Genomic DNA, 17,244 nt, shown 5'->3' on the forward strand with positions numbered 1-17,244 from the left:
TACAGGGTTGGTGGTTCTAGTGCTGGTTACACACAGATTTTGACACAACTGGGACATATCCCATTAACATACTCAGGTACTGGGAATGTAATGCTGCAGCTCCTTAGGGGCAGGAAACCCTAATATTGCCATTCACCTCCAGCTCAATGGATTGGGTTCTGGTCTTCAGTCTCCTACGCAGAGGTCTGCATCTGAAAGGAAGTCAAAATGCTCCAAACCAGATGGAGAAAGAACACTTAAGGAGGCTGGGACGGAGGAACTAAAGTTGAAACCGAAATGTGAGTCAAAAAGACGCATGGCTGCTCTCCCGTGCCTGAGGAACCCTGCTAGCTGGAATCTGCTCCCGGTCGAGCCAGGTTTCGGTTCAGAGCTCACAGAACAAAGAGGGGGGAGTATCCGAAGCATCAGTGCTCTGTTAGCTGGGTTTTTTGCATTGGTGACCCACATCTTCCCTGCGAGAGCCGCAGGGCATGCAACCGTGCCCCTGCCGACGGCAGTTAGTGCAAATCCTGGGGCAGAGTTTGGAGCAGCGGGAACAGCCTACACGTTGGTTTCCAGGCCGAGCAAGCGTCCCATCCGCTCCATGTTCTTGTCAATCGTGGCGCGACATGTGATTTCTTTAGCACACTCCATGGGAAACCAGCCTCTTTCACCATCCCGCAGGCGTTCCCCTTCATACCAACCTGCAAGGGGAACAGAAGAGGAGAACAAACCTTTTCAAGTCCTCCTGAAGGTACTGAGCTCTTCAACACGCGTGTGCATTGCACCTGACTAGACGCAGCTGACACAGTCACCCCACACAGCACACATGCACCTTGGCAGCAAATGAAGTACCAAGTTAAGAGAGGCTTGACATGTTTTTTCTATACAGCTGGATTAAAGAACAAAGTAGTGTATAAAAATAAAAATACAAAACAAGTGTAATCATTTTTTGTATTGTAATTGAAATATAGTTTGAAATAGCCTACGACACACCTAGCACCGGGTGTGTTTCTCTTGCACGAACCCAGTGCTTGCTCACTAAAAGGCCCGAGTCCCATGGTTTTAGGCAGAATTCAGTTTCTTTGTTGTGGACGTTACCTGCCAGACCCACCCAGGACACACTTTGTGCAGCTACTGATGGAAGTTATGGCAGGTGACGAGTTACTTTGGGCATCTGCTGCCTGAACAGAGGCTGCCCTGTAGAAACCTGACCCAGAATGCTCACCTTGCTCTCGGAAGCTAAACCCAGATTCATTGTACAGCCAGTGCTATTGGGAAACACATTTTTCTGGCTGGATTCCGCTGCAGTGGTGACTGACAGCAAAATTCTCACTCACCGTCATTTACTTTCTGATACACCAAAACAACATCAGCGACTTGAAGAGAGAGTTCATCCGACTGCTTTGCCGTGTAAGTTCTGATGATCTCTACCTGAGTCAAAGCTGTGGAAGAAATAAGCCAGGCTGTGTTAAAACAACTCACATAGCAGAGGATCTTCTATTAAAATCTATATACAATTTGTTTTAGAAATTTCCATTTGAGAGTATACTTCCCCCAAAAAAAACTCACAGGAGGCCGCAGATTATGCAATCGGCTTCCTACCTGAGCAATCCCACACAAACAACGTGGGGTAAACCTGGAAGGGCAGGGCATGGCACTGCTGCTACCATTGAGGCAACCAGCCCAACCAGCGTTAACGGCCCAACGGAATGGCGGGGCCAGCCACACGCCCCGGAGAAGCCCCTGGGCGCAGAGGAGATGGCACTGTCACCGGTACGACAGCAGCAGAGCCCGGCAGAAGAACCGGACACCAGCCCTACGGGTCCGTAGGCCCACCCTCGCGCGCGTCCCCGCTCGGGGGCAGCACGTCTGCACGCCGCGGCTGTCGGAACTCACTTGTCCTGTCCGTGTCCTGCCCGTCGCTGTCCTGCCTGAGCGCCGTGATCCAGCGAGCTCTGTCGCTCCTGCGGACAGCAAAGGCAAGGCTCAGGTCCCCACGGCGTGCTCCTGTAACGGCCCGGACTGCTCCCTCCCTCCCTCCCTCCCTCCCTCCCTCCAGGCTGTATTCACACTTTTCCTTTCTTCTGGGGTGAACACCACACACCACCACCTCTTTTCTCCTCCTCCTCTCAAAATAAAGCCAGGATGTGTGATGCTACTTCTAGTACTACTCAAACAAATATATTTAAAACTACTTTAACTAGGTTGGGTTAGAAAAAAAAAAAGCCTGTAAACATGACACCTACTGGCATGATGTCTTATATACCTTTACTTTAGTTTTAAGTAATGCAGGTAAACTTCTCCTCTAGTGTCTGTGACTAATACTTATTAGTAATTTTATTATAAAAAATCCATTTAACACACAAAACGTGGTAATTGCAATACAGCAGTTTTAATATACAATACCAGCAGGTTTCCTGTCAGTAAGAACTATCTGCGATGTACACTTACTTAGAACAAAAAGCCGGGGGGGGGAAGAAACCAAAGTCTCCCTGTGCCCTGGGAAGGAAATATTTGTTTCCAAATGTGTCAGTTTGGGAAATCTGAGAGCCAGCACAGATAAGCAAGGAGACAACAAAGGCCTAAATTAGGGGTTTGAATCTCACCTTGTACAACGCTAGGAAAAACACAGTCCACGTCAGATTACACACGTGTCAGTATTTCTGGGGAGAGCAGAACCATCTCGCTTCTAACCAAGTAAGTGTTACACAGAAATCACAGAAGTGCAAACTGCTTTCAGTAACTGGTGTTTTGGGAGGGAGTGGAAGAGGCTAAAGCGATGTCAGACAGCGAAGGAAAAGGAAAGCTAATCCTGAATCACCCCTGTTAACGGCTGAACTAGAACAACTTAATCACTGTAACTCTGAATTTTGGCAAATCAACACTTGAACTTGATTCCCCAAACAAACACTTCAGTGAAATCTCCTGTTTGTTGAAGGGCTTTGCTATCAGTGCAGATCAGAGTAACACAAGGGAGCTGCAGGGCTAAATTTTCCTATTCCCCCTCTAAAACAAAAAAAAAAGGGTTGTTGCTATCTTAGGGTAACTTCAGTTTTAAATAAAACCTGTTTTTTTGGCATTTAATCACAAACTGTCATTATTCTTTTTAAATCCCAACACACACTGTTCCTCACACTGCACGTGTCCTACCAACATCTGGTACCTGCTGATCTCGTGCAGGTGGACAAAACCACAACACGTGGTGCTACTTTGACATTTCAGTCACTGAACGTAGGTGGTACGAAGCTCGTTGTGTTTCAGCCAAAATAAGAACGCCTCCTTACAATTTGGTGTATTTTTTGTAATAAACTTTGTGGCTTTGGCGTTGTTTTTTTAAGAAATACATGTTACTTAAGACATATTTTCTTTCCCTGTAAGCATTCTTAACAAGAAAACTACACTTCCTTTCAGACAACTCCGAGACAAACGGGGTAACGCCAGGCTGGGCACATACAGTGTCACAGTCCCCAGGTACCAGCTGGTTTGTGCCTTACTCACGGGGCAAGATCAAGTGCCTGACCCACCGCGGGTGCTTGGGAACCACAGGCCCCATGAAGCCACAAAGCACAATCGAACTGTGCTCGAAATCTTTGCTTCAGCGGAAACATTTAAGTTTTATACCTGCAAAACCCATCAGGAAGCACGCTAAACCATCCAGCTTGGCCTTCCGAGTGCAGGTTCCCTTCCCATTCTTCTCGAAGTTACGAGACAGTTACATTTCTCTGTACCATTTGTATACAGGATAATGCTCTCTTTGAAATACCTATTTTTATGCAGTAATTCTTTTCGGAATCTTTTCCTCTAAAAGACAATCTGCTAGACTGCTATTTATGTTACAAACAGGGTAGAGCAAATCAGTAATAAATCTGCAGAACAAAATGCCTTTTCATAAAAAGCCCAGACAACTAAAAAATGTACTGCAGTTTTTCCCCGATAAAAAGGCACTTCCAAACAAGTCTGAATCATCTGCTTACTTTATAATGAGATCTTTAATAGAAATCATTAATGATCTATAGCTTCTTTCAGGGTTATTCTAAACTTTGAAAGCAAACCTAAAACTGCAAATGTTTCCGGGCTGGGATACGTCTGGAGCACTCTTGTTTCATGTCATCTGTCCTGCCTCCAGCCTCCCCAGGAACAGAGAAAATCTTTCTCTGTTGAGAAGGGCTGGGTGGAAGCTAATGGCACCACAGAGCAGTGATGGCCTCTCGGCTATCTGCACCCGAAAGAACAAGACACCTCTTGTTGCTCCTTTCCAAAGCAGAACGCTCTCCAAAACTGCGTCCGGAGAACAAGGACCACCTCTATGCCAGACCGCTCCAGCTTCCCCAAGGCAATGCCAAACTCCTCCTCCCATTCCATCCAGCGCCGTTTCCATTTCTGCACCATCCAGCCATTCTAGTAAATAATTCACAAATCACTGCTCCGGGACCAGAGCGCTCGGCATTCGCACCCTACCAAGGCCGGCCCGCTACCCCTGCTATGCCATCGGGCGCACCTGGGCCTGCTAACACTGTGCTCTGCCTACGGACAACACGGGGCAAATGCCACATGGCTACAAGAACCGACAATCAGGGCAAGAAACTAAAACAATAAGGAACAAACCACGCAGGAAAGTATCAGAGGCAGAGCAAGCTTCAATGAATCTCTGCAGTCAGAGTATCCATGGCCTGATCAAGGTCGGTACCCCGGGAGCCTCCCGTCCCTACGTTAAAGCCGCATCTTCCTTTTCCTCACAGTAACCTGCACCACGCTCAGAGCTGCACGCTCAGGTGCTCGGCGTGCCCAGCAGCACAGCGTGCCACGGGCTGAGGGGGGGAACGTCCTTGCAGAGCCCCAAACGCTGACTGTCACCGCCTCGCCCGCTCCAGCGGGCCTTGCATCAGAAAGTTCAGACCTTGCCGCCACTGGCACCACGTTCTGCTCCTGGAGGGCTGCCGCGGGCTGAACTGGTAAGACAGCCGTGCCGCGGGCAGGCTGTACGCGCGCACTGCGCCTCCAGCTGCGGCACGCTGCCCGCTGGTCTGGCTCGCTGCAGGCGCTCGCCCTCCAGGCACAGCGATCACCAGATAAAAGCGCCACCTTAAGAGCTAAGCCGGGCAGAAAACCTGTGTCCTGACTTGCAGTTCTCAGGTTTGTTACAGAAGTGTTTAAGCACCTCGTACTCATGCTACGACAAAACGCCGTGGTGACTCAGCTACTGAAGTCACACCTGTAGTTCAAACTAAACAGCAAGAAATCGCTGTGTGGCAGCATGTAATCACTAGGTCGTGTGGTTCACTCCAGTCCCATTGTATGGCAGAGCATGGAGTGATTTTTTTTACTGTGGTAACACTTCAGTTGAAAAATTACTTTTAATTTAAGTGAAATTCCTTCCACAACGCCCCCCAAACCCCAAGAAATCCAAACTGCTTAAATCTCTGTCCTGCAGCCCTTGCTGGTTTGCCTCCCCAGTAACAGCCAGAAGGGACTCAGCACTCCCCGGCAGAGGCCGCTTTGGCCACGGCTGGTCGGCCGCACACTGCCCGCTGGGGCACCTGCTTCGGTTTGGTTTAAGCTCGCCCGACAGCAGCTGGGCATTTCGTGCTCCCACGAGCGGGGCAGGGCGGGCAGCAGCTGAGGTGAGCAGTGAGAAACTACAGCCGCTCTAAAGACTGACTTACTGAGTCTCTGTTCCCAGGAGCATCTCCACCTTCTCGCCGGCGTGGTTGCTGAGCACCGCCAGCCTGAAGAGGTGAGCTGCCGAGCTCTGCCGCGAGTAGAGCATAGTTGAAGCGTTCTTTACAGGAGAAGAGGGCAGGTCCTCCCCGTCACACTGCTGTACCACCAGCTGGTCCCTTAGCGAGTAATCGGTGACGTTGTAACTCTCTTCACTGCAGAACAAAGGAGGGAAGAAAAAAACCCCCAGTTTAATGTTTAGTTTCCCATTAGGTATGCCTGGAAGCAAACTCAGCCTTCGAGTCCACTTCTAACTACGTGGTACGGCTCAGTTCCTCTGACACCTCAGATCTTCATCTTTTCTGTTTGTTTCGTTTTGAAACTACTAGTTTTCCAAGATACAAAGCAGATCAGTTTTTATACCCTGTGGAATTTCGTTTAGTGGCACAGTTAATGACTTTGGCATCCTTGAGATGGCGTAAGCTCGACTTGACTCTGCTGAATTTGAAAACAGGCACAGCAGTTACGTAAAATTGCACTTTTTTTCCCCATAGCTTCAAATAAACAACAGACCTTAATTTTAGAATGTTATAGGGAAAAAAGTAAGTTTCCCTTTCCCTGTGCCTGCAAAGCTATGGGTATGTATCCTGCTTCCAGACAGGATTTTCATTTTAAATACGGGATAATCACCTGTGCTCCCTGTCCACATAGAAGGTCTAGTCCAAAAACTACTTTACAGTATCCTGAAACATAACCTTAGTCAATTGAGAATTTTAGTAACGGGCAAAGGTTTGTCACACACTGTTGGTCTTGCAAAAGCACTGTGCAATTTACCTTTTAGAAAGTACTTTGTAAATATACACCAGCTCTAAGTGATCTGAGTAACGATCGCTACACGTACTTAGTAACTTCCCAGCAGTGACCTTAAAGAATTCTAAGAAATCACGCAAGTCAGGAGCTTTGCTTTCCTTACGGTTGAAATGTAGGTGGAGGGGTGGACAAAACAGCACGGTGCTGAACTGTTGCCAGTTTTAACAGGGGAAGGACTTAAATGACAATGCACACTCTTCCCTAAACTGCAGCCTTTTACTTCTGAACATGAGGATCGCTTCAGCTCATCGAGATCTCGCTGACAGGCGAAGCCATGGCAGAGACGGGAAGCAGAGCATCCGGACACGGCACGCTGTCCCACACGGCAGCGCTGGCGGCAGCGGGGAGCAGGTAGGTCAGCTCCCCTGTTCTATTTGCGACACGTGCTCCAGGTTCAGAGCACCCAGCACTCGCGGGAGTTCAGCCAGTTCCCCCGGCTGCTGGCTGTGCTGCTTACTCCTGTCAGGGCAATACTGGAAACGTGTTTTTTTCAAGGGGAAAATAACTGCGCCTTTCCAAAGTTTTGAAGTCATGAAGCACAGTTAAGGAAACCGTTAAAAGAATCTACATCACTTACTCAGGAATCAGCACTGATCACCAGAAAAGCAGCTGTTGTTGCCACTGAAGCCGGTGAGCCTGCCTGCCAGAGCTCTTGGTGCGTTCGCAAGGTTACCAGGATCTATCACACACCCAGAACGCTGACCAACTAATTACTACCTCATAACTTCAGGTAAGTTTGTCAACTTTTTCAGATTTACTGTCCTACAGCGGTGTAACACGAAAAGGCAGGACAAAACCTGCTACACCGGCACAAAGCCAGTGCTCCCTCCTGGCCCATACGCTGCTGCGTTTGTCAAATTTTGGAGTAAATCAAATACATCAAATTTTAAGGTGCAACTAGTACACACTCCACCTTGAAGTAAAATCTACGTAGGCCCCAGTCTCGAGTGCTAAAAAGCTGTGCTAGAGCCTCAGAGTACTATGGGTCATTGAAATAATTTAAATTGAAAAAATACTTGAGCAGATTAGTTTGGCTGCCAGAGATGCGCTGAACCGGTACGAATGAAATCCCAAACACCTGGAACAGACGCCTCTGGCACGCTGGTGGCGACGTCCCCCTCTGGCAGGTGCAAGGGAAGCCCCGTGTTCCCTTACGGTTGCTCAACTACTGTACGAGAAGGGAGAGGTGACGACTGAACGGAGATCTATCCACCTGTTTTGCGAACTGTCAGAAAAATACCTGCGAGTACCTCGGTAGTGAATACAATGGTCTTTGTAACTCTTATTTTTAATCCTGCAGAACTGTTCAAACACCACTGAGCAACATTACAACGTGATGATACCTAAACGTAAGTTACTGCTGATTTCTGTGACTCTGACAGCGTTCTCCATTCAAGTGACAGCAGGTTCACAGACCATATCATGTTTGTGGATTAGTAGTTTCTGCCAGTGTCTGATGTAAAAACAAAGTTCTCATTTCAGCTGTGTGGGGTATGTTTTTACTTTTGTTCGGTGAATTAAATACTTGAAATGGGCTTTTTTGCAGTACAGCTTTGTACCTTCTTAAACAATCGACACAGAACATGACACTAACGGAACTGATCCTTCTCACAAGTGTTTTTTCTTCTCCTCTTCCGTTGAGGGGTTTGGGGGCTTTACAAAGCAAGCAGCAGCAGTGACTGACAAGCTTAGTAAGGTCTGTCACAGGACTGAAATCACTGTAGCTCCCAAGATGAACATTCTTCTTCCCCAGGTCTCACAACGGCACCAACAATTCCCCACAATCCGCTGGTGTTTCCCACTCCGAGGGCCAGAATCACGCCTCCCCATTCAGGCACCATTGACAAAGGCACAAACATACCAGCACCTCCCAGAGCACTGCTGCAAGAGCTGAAATAGCTTTCAATCCTCCCCACACGGTTCAATTAACCTCGCTTTTGAGCGGCCTGTTCCTTCCATGTTCCTTGGAGTAAAAAAATAAAAAAATAAACCACGCAGGAAGCAAAATGGAAGCAACAAACTCTTGTAGAGCCCTGTGAAAATGAAGCCAGGTTAATCATGCTGTTACACATGACTTCTTGGGTCCCAAAGTAGAAAGAATAGAGATTACAAGTAGGTTTAGGTCTAATTAAAGGAATTTAACATGAGCACACTGAGAAGCTGGGAGAATCCTCGGTATTTCAGCATGTGGAAAGCTAAATTGTAATTTCTGCACGTACAACCCAAGGATGCTGAAAGGGATTTTAATTAAAACATACTGTGTCTGTCCTTATCTTCTGGGAAGGTGCACAGCAGCTCTTCCCCAAAAGTACCACATTGAAATGGACTGTCATTGTCCTACTGCAGAAAAGCCCGAGTGGTTCAAGAGAGGCTACGAGAGGGGAGGGAGTAGAGACGCAGATCTCAGGCCGGCTCTAGATTCAAATTCGTTTGTTTATCTACAAAAAGATGCTACTTATCACTTGAGGACAGTTGTTTCAAGTGCCGTCTGTGGTAGCTGAGGTTCCAGCTGAAGAAGGAAAGACCATTTTATATCTAAGATTTATCAATCTCCCCCCCCGCCCCTTCCTTTTTTCTTAAAATAGATACTCTAAAACAGGGAAAGGTTGGTTGGTCTGTCTGGGGTTGGTTTGTGGGGGTTTTTGTTTGTATTTTTGTTGTGTGTTTTGGGGTTTTTTTATCTAAAGAGGTCAGTTCAGTATTTTAGTCTGGGCAATCCCTGCTTAGCCACGGGCAGAACTAGCAAAACCGGCCGGGGATGCTGCCATTGTTACTTGGGAATCTCGCATCTGGAAAAGCAATGCAGTCTATGCGTTTGTGTAACGAGCAGCAAGTCCGTTCCTTACCATCCATCAACGGAGCTAAACCTCTACAAATCCCATCTCTGTTCAACAAAACAGCCCGACTGAAACCAGTAGGCAGTCCACCTTTTCGCCTCCTGTGCCCCCGGTGAGGCCCACCAACTCTCCGCCTTCCAGATGGATAACGAAATCCGCCGACAGAGCTGCCAGCGCCGGCGTGAGCAGCTGTACGTGAACGGGCACGTAATGCGCTCAGCCAGGCGGCGCCGTGACAGGGCGGACACTGAACACGTTCTTTAAAATTATGGTGATCAGGTGATCCAGACCTGCCAGTGTTCATCCGCAGTTTAAGACTGAACTTTTTTGCTAAAATTTTCTTTAGATTCAGATGATGCCACCACAGGACTATTTTATATCCCTTGGCAGGGAAGGTGTGCCAATCCTAGAGGCACTGGCAGAAGACCAGGCACCTACTGGTGTGCCGTCCGCTGCGGAGCCGCCCACACTCCAACAGAGCGCACAGGGGCAGCCTCCCCGTTCCCTTCACTCCCCCCCAGCTGCTGCCAGCTGCGCTGCTCTGAAGTCCTCGGAGTGCCACAGGAGCTCCTTGACTTACATCGCAAGTTCACGCGTGCCCACGACAAACCGCTCGGGGGGCAGCTGGCGGGTGACCGCTGGGAGAGGCCTGGAGCACCCAGTAACCCCTGGTTTTAGTGTGGTGGTGAGGAGTGACTTTTTTTGTGCAATGTTAAGAATCTTCTGAAATGTAACTGCTCCAGAAAAAATACAAACATTTAAACTCAACTAGTGCCAAATATCTCTGCCCAGTGCTGTGGCGCCCATGGCAACGCTGCGGGTGGGAAAACAGATCACCAAATGCTCAAATATGATTAATAAGCTTGTTCACTTGGGCACAGTACGCGCTCAGAGTATCTGTGAGGCTCGCAGAAACCGGCCCTTTCTAATTCCCTCCGTCTGTCCAGGGGGCCCTGGGAGAGCAGCTCTGTGGATCTGATCATTAACACGAAGCGTTCCTTAGCTCCAGCTCCTGGGCCCATGTAGGACATTTCCATTCCAACAGCTGGAAGCAGTTACAAGCCAAAAGCCCCAAAGTTTGGATAAGATATGTTGTTATAAAAATCTGGTTTATAGTCTGGACAAGGAGCCATCGCATAGGAAACCAATAAACAACGTGACAACACAGATAACTGGTTCTTCGCTGCCTTCCCCGCTCGAGTGTTTACGTACTTCGCTCCCACCCCAGCGCCCCGTCACAGCAGTCCCGTGGGAAAAGAAACGCGCTGTTCAGAGAAGCGCGACACAAGCCTGTGCGGCGCTGCCAGCGGTTTAACAAGGGACTTGCACAGAAACGCCTCAGCACAAGCCCTGATAAACACTGAATCTGAGACGTGCGCGTGTCAGGAAGACAGCTGGGGAGAAATCCATTCGCTTTTCTTCCCATCTTTAGAAAAACTCTTCACTTAAAATATTCTCTTCCCCTCCATTTCATTTAGCTTTCTCTTTGCTTAAATATTAGTGTTTTCTTCCCAGACTCTGTATTATATATTATTACACGTAAATTATAGATTTGCAGTTTCACAGAAGGCTGTCTCTTAGCAATAGCTGGTATTTGGCTTAACTGGCCAACCCAGACGCAAAGCAATTGTTCTTCAAAACAGTTTTTAGCCTCAGGAATCTGGTTTATCTATCAAGTATTATCTAATAGCAATGGCACAGGATGCAAATTCTGTTCAATTCAATTATTCTAAAGCTCCCCTCAAATCTAGTGATAAAGATTTAAACGGAGGTTGCTAGAAGTTGTATCCCGTATGTCACCCTCAATCTGTGGAAAGCTGGGAGGGGAACGGAAGTCACTGCTCCTTTATCCTTCCAAAACTCCTCCCTTTGCCAAGGCATCAAGGATGAACTTTTGAATTTGTTTGACAATTTGGAATTTCAGTTGCGTGTACCAAAAATAAATCCCGTTTAACAAGCGGTTACTTGTCATTTCTAAACACAATCCAACAGCACAATGTTGGAAACTCAAGTAACTTCTTAACTCGCTTCCTCTCGCTGACACAGCATGTTAAAACATACAACTGGCTTTACAAACATTTGCTGGACTTAGAACATGTTCAGCTCTCATTTTCTCCTGGTTAATGCTGCAAATGTACCAAGTCCACTTGCTTCTCTGAATCTCCTTCATTCTTTCAAACAAGCAAGGGGCTAGAAAACACGCAGCAATGCTGCGGATGCAACCCAGTTTGCCGTTCCAAAGCCAGAAAGCTTCAGTTTTCATGTCCCCTGGGGCGAGGCACACGCAACAGTCACAGTAATTTTAACAGACAGCAATAACTCAGCTGTTCTCTCTGTGGTTCAAGGGTTGGACACAAAGGCAATTTTATATTATTTATATTATATTATATATCTTACCTCTTCTTCTTGGTGATAATGAGGACGTCATTGAAGAGGAAGAAGTACACCTGCTGTTTAGAAGTTCTTTTAGAAAAAAGTCCAGTGTCTTCTACATACGCCGTTAATTCGCCCCTTTTCACTAACCATCGCGAAGAGGAAACCAATGGAAATGGCTACAAAGCAAGAAAATAACATTTTAATCCTTCAGAAGTAAGGAACAGGGAACAGAGTACTAGATAGCTGGGAAAAAATGCCTGAACAAACTCAAAGCTCAGAGATCACAAGTACCAGCACAAACCAGTTTATCAAGGTTTAAGGTATCTTCACCACTTGTGTTAACACACAGGTAACAGCCTGCAAATACTGGGAAGTCACTGAGGCACCCGACATAACTGCTCCTCCGAGATAAAAACGAACAGGCTCGATCAGTCATACCTGGGACAGAACAGACGATGGGAGATCTCCAAGGAGATTAAAAATCCAAGGACTGTCTTGCAGGAACACAAGGTTTTTGCAGCGCAAGCAATCATTCCTCAGGCACGTACGAACACCGGAGTTCCCTCTCGGTACCCCACGGCTTTTCTACCTGAACGGTCGCAAAGAGCAGCTTCAGCTTCTCGTCTCAGAGCCGAGGGCTGCCGCACACCGCGCTTCATCGCGTCCCTAAGGCCAGGCAAAGCGACGCTGTGCCTCCCGTCTGACGGCGTGTTCTGTACCACGCACAGAATAAAACCATCTAAAAGCCTTTAGCAGAGGAACGCTCCGCGCAGTCCCCTCTGAGGCACGCGGCGAGTACGTGAAGCCATGTGGAGGCAGCACGCCAGGTGAGACTGGTCCCAATACAGAATGAACACTATTACTGCCATGTTCAGAGTACACAGGCTCCTCTTCCCACTAGGAAGTAAGGTGAGGAATGCCAGAAGATGGCGATCAAATGTGGTAACATCCACCTTCTACTCTGCAAGTAACCTGGAGTTCCAGCACAGCTCTGTGAAAGAGCGCGTGAAGCAGCAGGTTATGCCGTAAATCCAGCAGTGGTCTGAAAGACACGACGGAAAGTTTTCAGAGGCCCTCTCCTTGGCACCCGCCTGTGAGGGGCCGCATTAACAAACAGCTGTCCTTCCTCAGAATGAACCTCGGGGTCTTTTTTCCCCGTCTTCCATTTTGTCAGAAAAAGGCGACAGCTACGTTTGGCCCCAACTGCTCTGTAACTTGCTGCTGCAGCTGACGGGGACGGGCACGTCTGGCTGCTGTACCGAGGCGGGGGCTTGAGCTGGTGACGGCACCCGCTCAGACCAGTCGTGACAACCCCCGGGTGTATGTCACTGGTTCCTGGGAAGGTCAGTGGGGTTTGCATTTATGAGGTGTCAGTGGAATCATTCTCCCAAGGCAATTACCATACCAAATGCTTCCGCTTTTTCCCTTGATAGCAGGAAGTTTTCACTTACTTGTTGTTCTCACTAGGAGCTCTTGAAATACCACACAGTTATCTGCCCACTGTCATAACTTTATTTAAGATGGGTAATTAAGAATACTGTACCTCCTCCTACTCTTGTTGATGTAGTTGAACTCTTAAGTGTTCTGTGGAGCAGGATCTCCATTTCTCTCTAGGGTGAGGGCCAACACCTGCAACAGCTGAAGCAAGCCAGAGAGGATCGTAGCTGCCCCAGGTGAAGACCAGGCTTAATTAATCCAAATTATTCCCAACTGCAGGAGAAGCAGACACCACAGAAGGATCTTTTGTTTCTCTGGGCCACGAACACGAAGGGAGATGTGAGACTGCATGTCCCGGTCATACAGAGAACAGATCATCTCTGAAGCTGTACCATGACACACGCTGCCAGAAAGACAAAGGTCCGTTGCAGAGCAGGCAGCTCTCCCGCTGACCAGGATTCCGCCCTCAATGACCTCACTGACTGATCGCCAGCGCTGAACCGAGCAGAGCCAGCATGTGGTGTTTCTTCAACGGCACACGGTGGACAGGTTCCTTCTGCCTGGCTGTGCTGTCACCGGGCAATGCCCTAAGCGAAGATCCTGACCTCCGCCACAGGCTTCACCCCTCATCGCTGGAATGACCTGGTTGGGCCCTCACTTGCACGCTGAAGATGCTGGTGTCTCTGTGCGCCTTTGGGTACTGCCCACGCGCCTGAGGACGCCTGGGACCTTCCTGCCGCTGGTACCAGACAGGACCAGGCTCGGGGGGAACGTCTGCAAGTGAAGCTTGAGCTGCACAACCTGCACCCGACAGGCTCTCCAGCAGGAGCTACATGGTACCACTGGATGTGAAGAGGCACCCACTTTGCCCACGCTAGTACTGGTGCCTAAGACCTGCCGTGGTAAATGGGCGCTTACTGCTAAATTTTATGGAGCTTATGTATTCTTCTTCATCCCAAGTGAAATAATCAAATTTTTGTTTCTGCTTTCAGCGTAACTGGCTTTCTGCTTATCAAACATCCCTGCTTCCTTTGCTGCTGTTCAAATTCATTATCTGTCTTGCAGGATTAGACTAACAAAGACAACTGCTTTTTTTCCCCCTCTTTTAAAGCACCTTTCACATGCTTGTAAAAAAAAAAAAAAAAAAATATATTTCTCCGTTCAGTTTGTCAGCTGTCTTCATTCTGCATGGGTTGTCTTTTTATCTCTCTCAATCACTTCAGCTGCCCTTTACTGAGCTAACTTCAACTTGTCAATACCTGCCCCGCAGTACTGTGCCAAAACCAAAATACAGCACTTTGACTGTGAACTTGCTGTTGGAGGAACAAAATATTAACTGCCAATTTTGTGTGCAGCCACCTTCTTGGTTTTGAATTCTGGGGTACGATTTTACGGTGCCTCTGAAAGGGCACAAGGCAAAACCATTTTTCCAAAGAAGCTTCTCCTGCCGGAGCTCTGCCTCCACCTTCCCTCGGGAGGCAGCACGCTAAGGGCAGCTGAAGCCTGCGCAGCACCAGCCCTCTGGAACTACTGCACGTTGCCACCAACTAAGGAAGCCTTAAACTCACCCCTTGCCCTGCAGTGATTTACATCCCGTAGGGACCTTTCCAAACCTGTAAGCTGTCAGCGTGACTCCTGAGAAATGCCAGCTTATCTCACGTACCTGCTGTGATTCCCAGGATATCTGCATTCATGCCACCAAGACAGCGTGAATCTGGACAGAATTCCCTTCAGATGTGTCTTCCCAGTCAATCCAAGCTCACAGGCTCTGTGTTATTTACAGGACTTCTTTGCAAGTTTCTAGTTCTGTATTGCCCGTTAGTTTATTAAATGCATTTTGTACTGTGTTCTCCAGTTTGGAAACACAGAACTTGGTTTCAAATCTCTATTTCATAAACAGATTTTTATCCAGGTCTGTTGGGGAACTGCAGTAAATCGCTCTGGGTACAAACCGCTGTAGCTTCAGGATCACTGACTGATACTGTCGCTCAGTGGCTAACAGACTTCTACCGACCCAACTCCACTACGCTCCCCTCGGACTGCACCATGTCATTTTATTAAAGACACATCGTTACACCTCACAGGTCACGACAGCCCCGTTCAGCTCAGTAACCAAAGTTTTGTATCAACAATTTTTTAAAAGTTGGCTGAATTTTTTAGTGAAAATATATGAAAAAACAATACTGAACTCTGCTGGTTCAGCACCTTCAAGTAACACGAAAATCAATTTTTTAAACAAATCACGTGCCTTTTATGTTTCCTGAAATGCAGGAATGACTCCATGTGACAATGCAGGGATGTGATACATCAGCCCACCCCTGACAGTCACACTTCTTGTGGCATTAGGAAGGTGAAAGACTTTAGGCTAGATGGTGCTTGAACACCGAAGTCACCAACAAGCTTGCTTCAGGAACACAAAAGCATGTTTGGAGGAAAAAAACCCACAGTTTTTCTGGTGCTAAAGATGAAAAATTTAAGAATAAAAACTTCTGAATCTTAATTAAAACCTAAATTCTACAGATTAGCCACGTACAAAAGTGACACAGTTAACGGAGTAGTTTCTCTCGTACTCCCATAAATAGCCCACCGTTATATCTAACAAAATAATAAAGTTAAACAGAAGTCCCAAAACGCTCTGAGATGTTGAGCAAGAACACGAACAGTTTACGTAATCTACAATGGTTATAAAACAGAATTACAGCCCCACGATGACTGTTGTACAGACAAAAAGTACTTTTAAAATTTTCTATTTGAGGACGAACTAAAAATTCCTCTGATCTGTGCTCCAAGTGAGTCCATCTCATTTTCCTAATTGACCAGATTCCAGAGGCAGCTTGTTTTTACTCTAATATTAATTTCTCCTTAATTGCCAGAAGAGTACATCATGTATACCATCTCCTTTCCACATAAAACAAGCTGTCAGAACTTAAAAATGCATTGAAATGCGGCCAAAGCAGTCTTGCATACGCCAGCTGGCAAGCTCTCAAGCCACAGATAAGGCCTGACCCACTCGATGGTTATATTTAAGATGCACAAAGGAAAACACATGCATAAAAAAATAGAGAAACCCAAAATCCATAACGTTGGTGTTACTGCCATGAAACCAGCGGAGCTGCCGGTTACAGCAGGGCCGGAGAGGAACTCCTCAGGGCCTCTCGCTCCGGCCGAACCGGGATCGGCGGCGTTCGTCCTCTGCCCCTGGGGCAGCGAGAGGCCAGGCGCCAGTCGAGCCCTTGAACGCCGCTGGGTGCTGCTGCAGATGTGAAAACTGGGCAAGAAACTGCAAAGCAGGTTGCCCGGGGGCTCCAGACTGTCCACAACTCTGTTGCAGAGTATCCAAAGAGTTGAGGCTGTTCTCACCATTGTTAGCCAATGCAGTGATGTCACTTGTTAAGAAGTGCTTTATTTATTGCTGTTCTTGTTCTTGTCAGTAAACACTGTTTTCAGTCAAAGTTTGAAAATAAAAATACTTTAGACAGTTGAAAAACATTTCTGGAGAGAGCATTTCCTTAAAGACTGACCAAGACTTTAAAGACCTGAGTTTTTAAAAACATGAACCTCTACTTACTACGCTTATAGTAAAAATCTTCTCACGGAAGAATACTCATCATGTAATGGTAGGAGAGGTTATTTATAGAAATGGTATTTTAACAATTGAACAGAAAAAAAGTAAATTTACTTGAAGAAGTTTCTTGAAAGTACCATAAACCCTTACTAACTATGTCTGCGGTTTTCCTACCGAAAAGACTGATTGTAAAGGAGCTTTTTGAAATAAAAGCCTAAATTGCATTTTCAGTACTAGGAAGAAAAGACTTTGGAATCGCCCGGTATCCTAACTGGGACTCTTTCAAATGACTTGAGGGTAACAGCACCTGCAGCAGCCAGGCCATCGCTTGGGCTTATCGAAGGGAACTGTGTCACGGAGGGTGGAGTTTAGCTCGAGTCACTCCGCCGCCGCCACAGCCTGCCGTGGCACAGCGCCCCGCTGCCCGGCCGAGGCTGCCCCGTGCTCCCAGAGGCGAAGCTGGGGAGCTCCTGCCTGCAGGCGCGAGCCGGGGTGCCCGGCTGCCGGGGAGGCCGCACC

At 47.6% G+C, this 17,244-nt stretch overlaps 1 protein-coding gene across 1 annotated transcript in view; it reads right to left on the reverse strand.

The window, feature by feature from the left end:
• Positions 1-519: 519 nt before the first annotated feature.
• Positions 520-17,244, reverse strand: part of ARHGEF26 (Rho guanine nucleotide exchange factor 26) — a 53,338-nt gene continuing 36,613 nt past the window's right edge. The window contains exons 10-14 of the mRNA XM_086467987.1: positions 11,745-11,899; positions 5,646-5,855; positions 1,879-1,946; positions 1,320-1,424; positions 520-683 (exon numbers count right to left, since the gene is read on the reverse strand). Coding sequence (XP_086324113.1) covers positions 541-683; positions 1,320-1,424; positions 1,879-1,946; positions 5,646-5,855; positions 11,745-11,899 — 681 coding nt within the window. The 3' untranslated portion in view covers positions 520-540. The remainder of the gene's footprint in view (positions 684-1,319; positions 1,425-1,878; positions 1,947-5,645; positions 5,856-11,744; positions 11,900-17,244) is intronic.

The sequence above is a fragment of the Leptosomus discolor genome, chromosome 7 (assembly GCF_034619465.1).
Source record: "Leptosomus discolor isolate bLepDis1 chromosome 7, bLepDis1.hap2, whole genome shotgun sequence".
NCBI classification, from domain to species: Eukaryota; Metazoa; Chordata; class Aves; order Leptosomiformes; family Leptosomidae; genus Leptosomus; species Leptosomus discolor.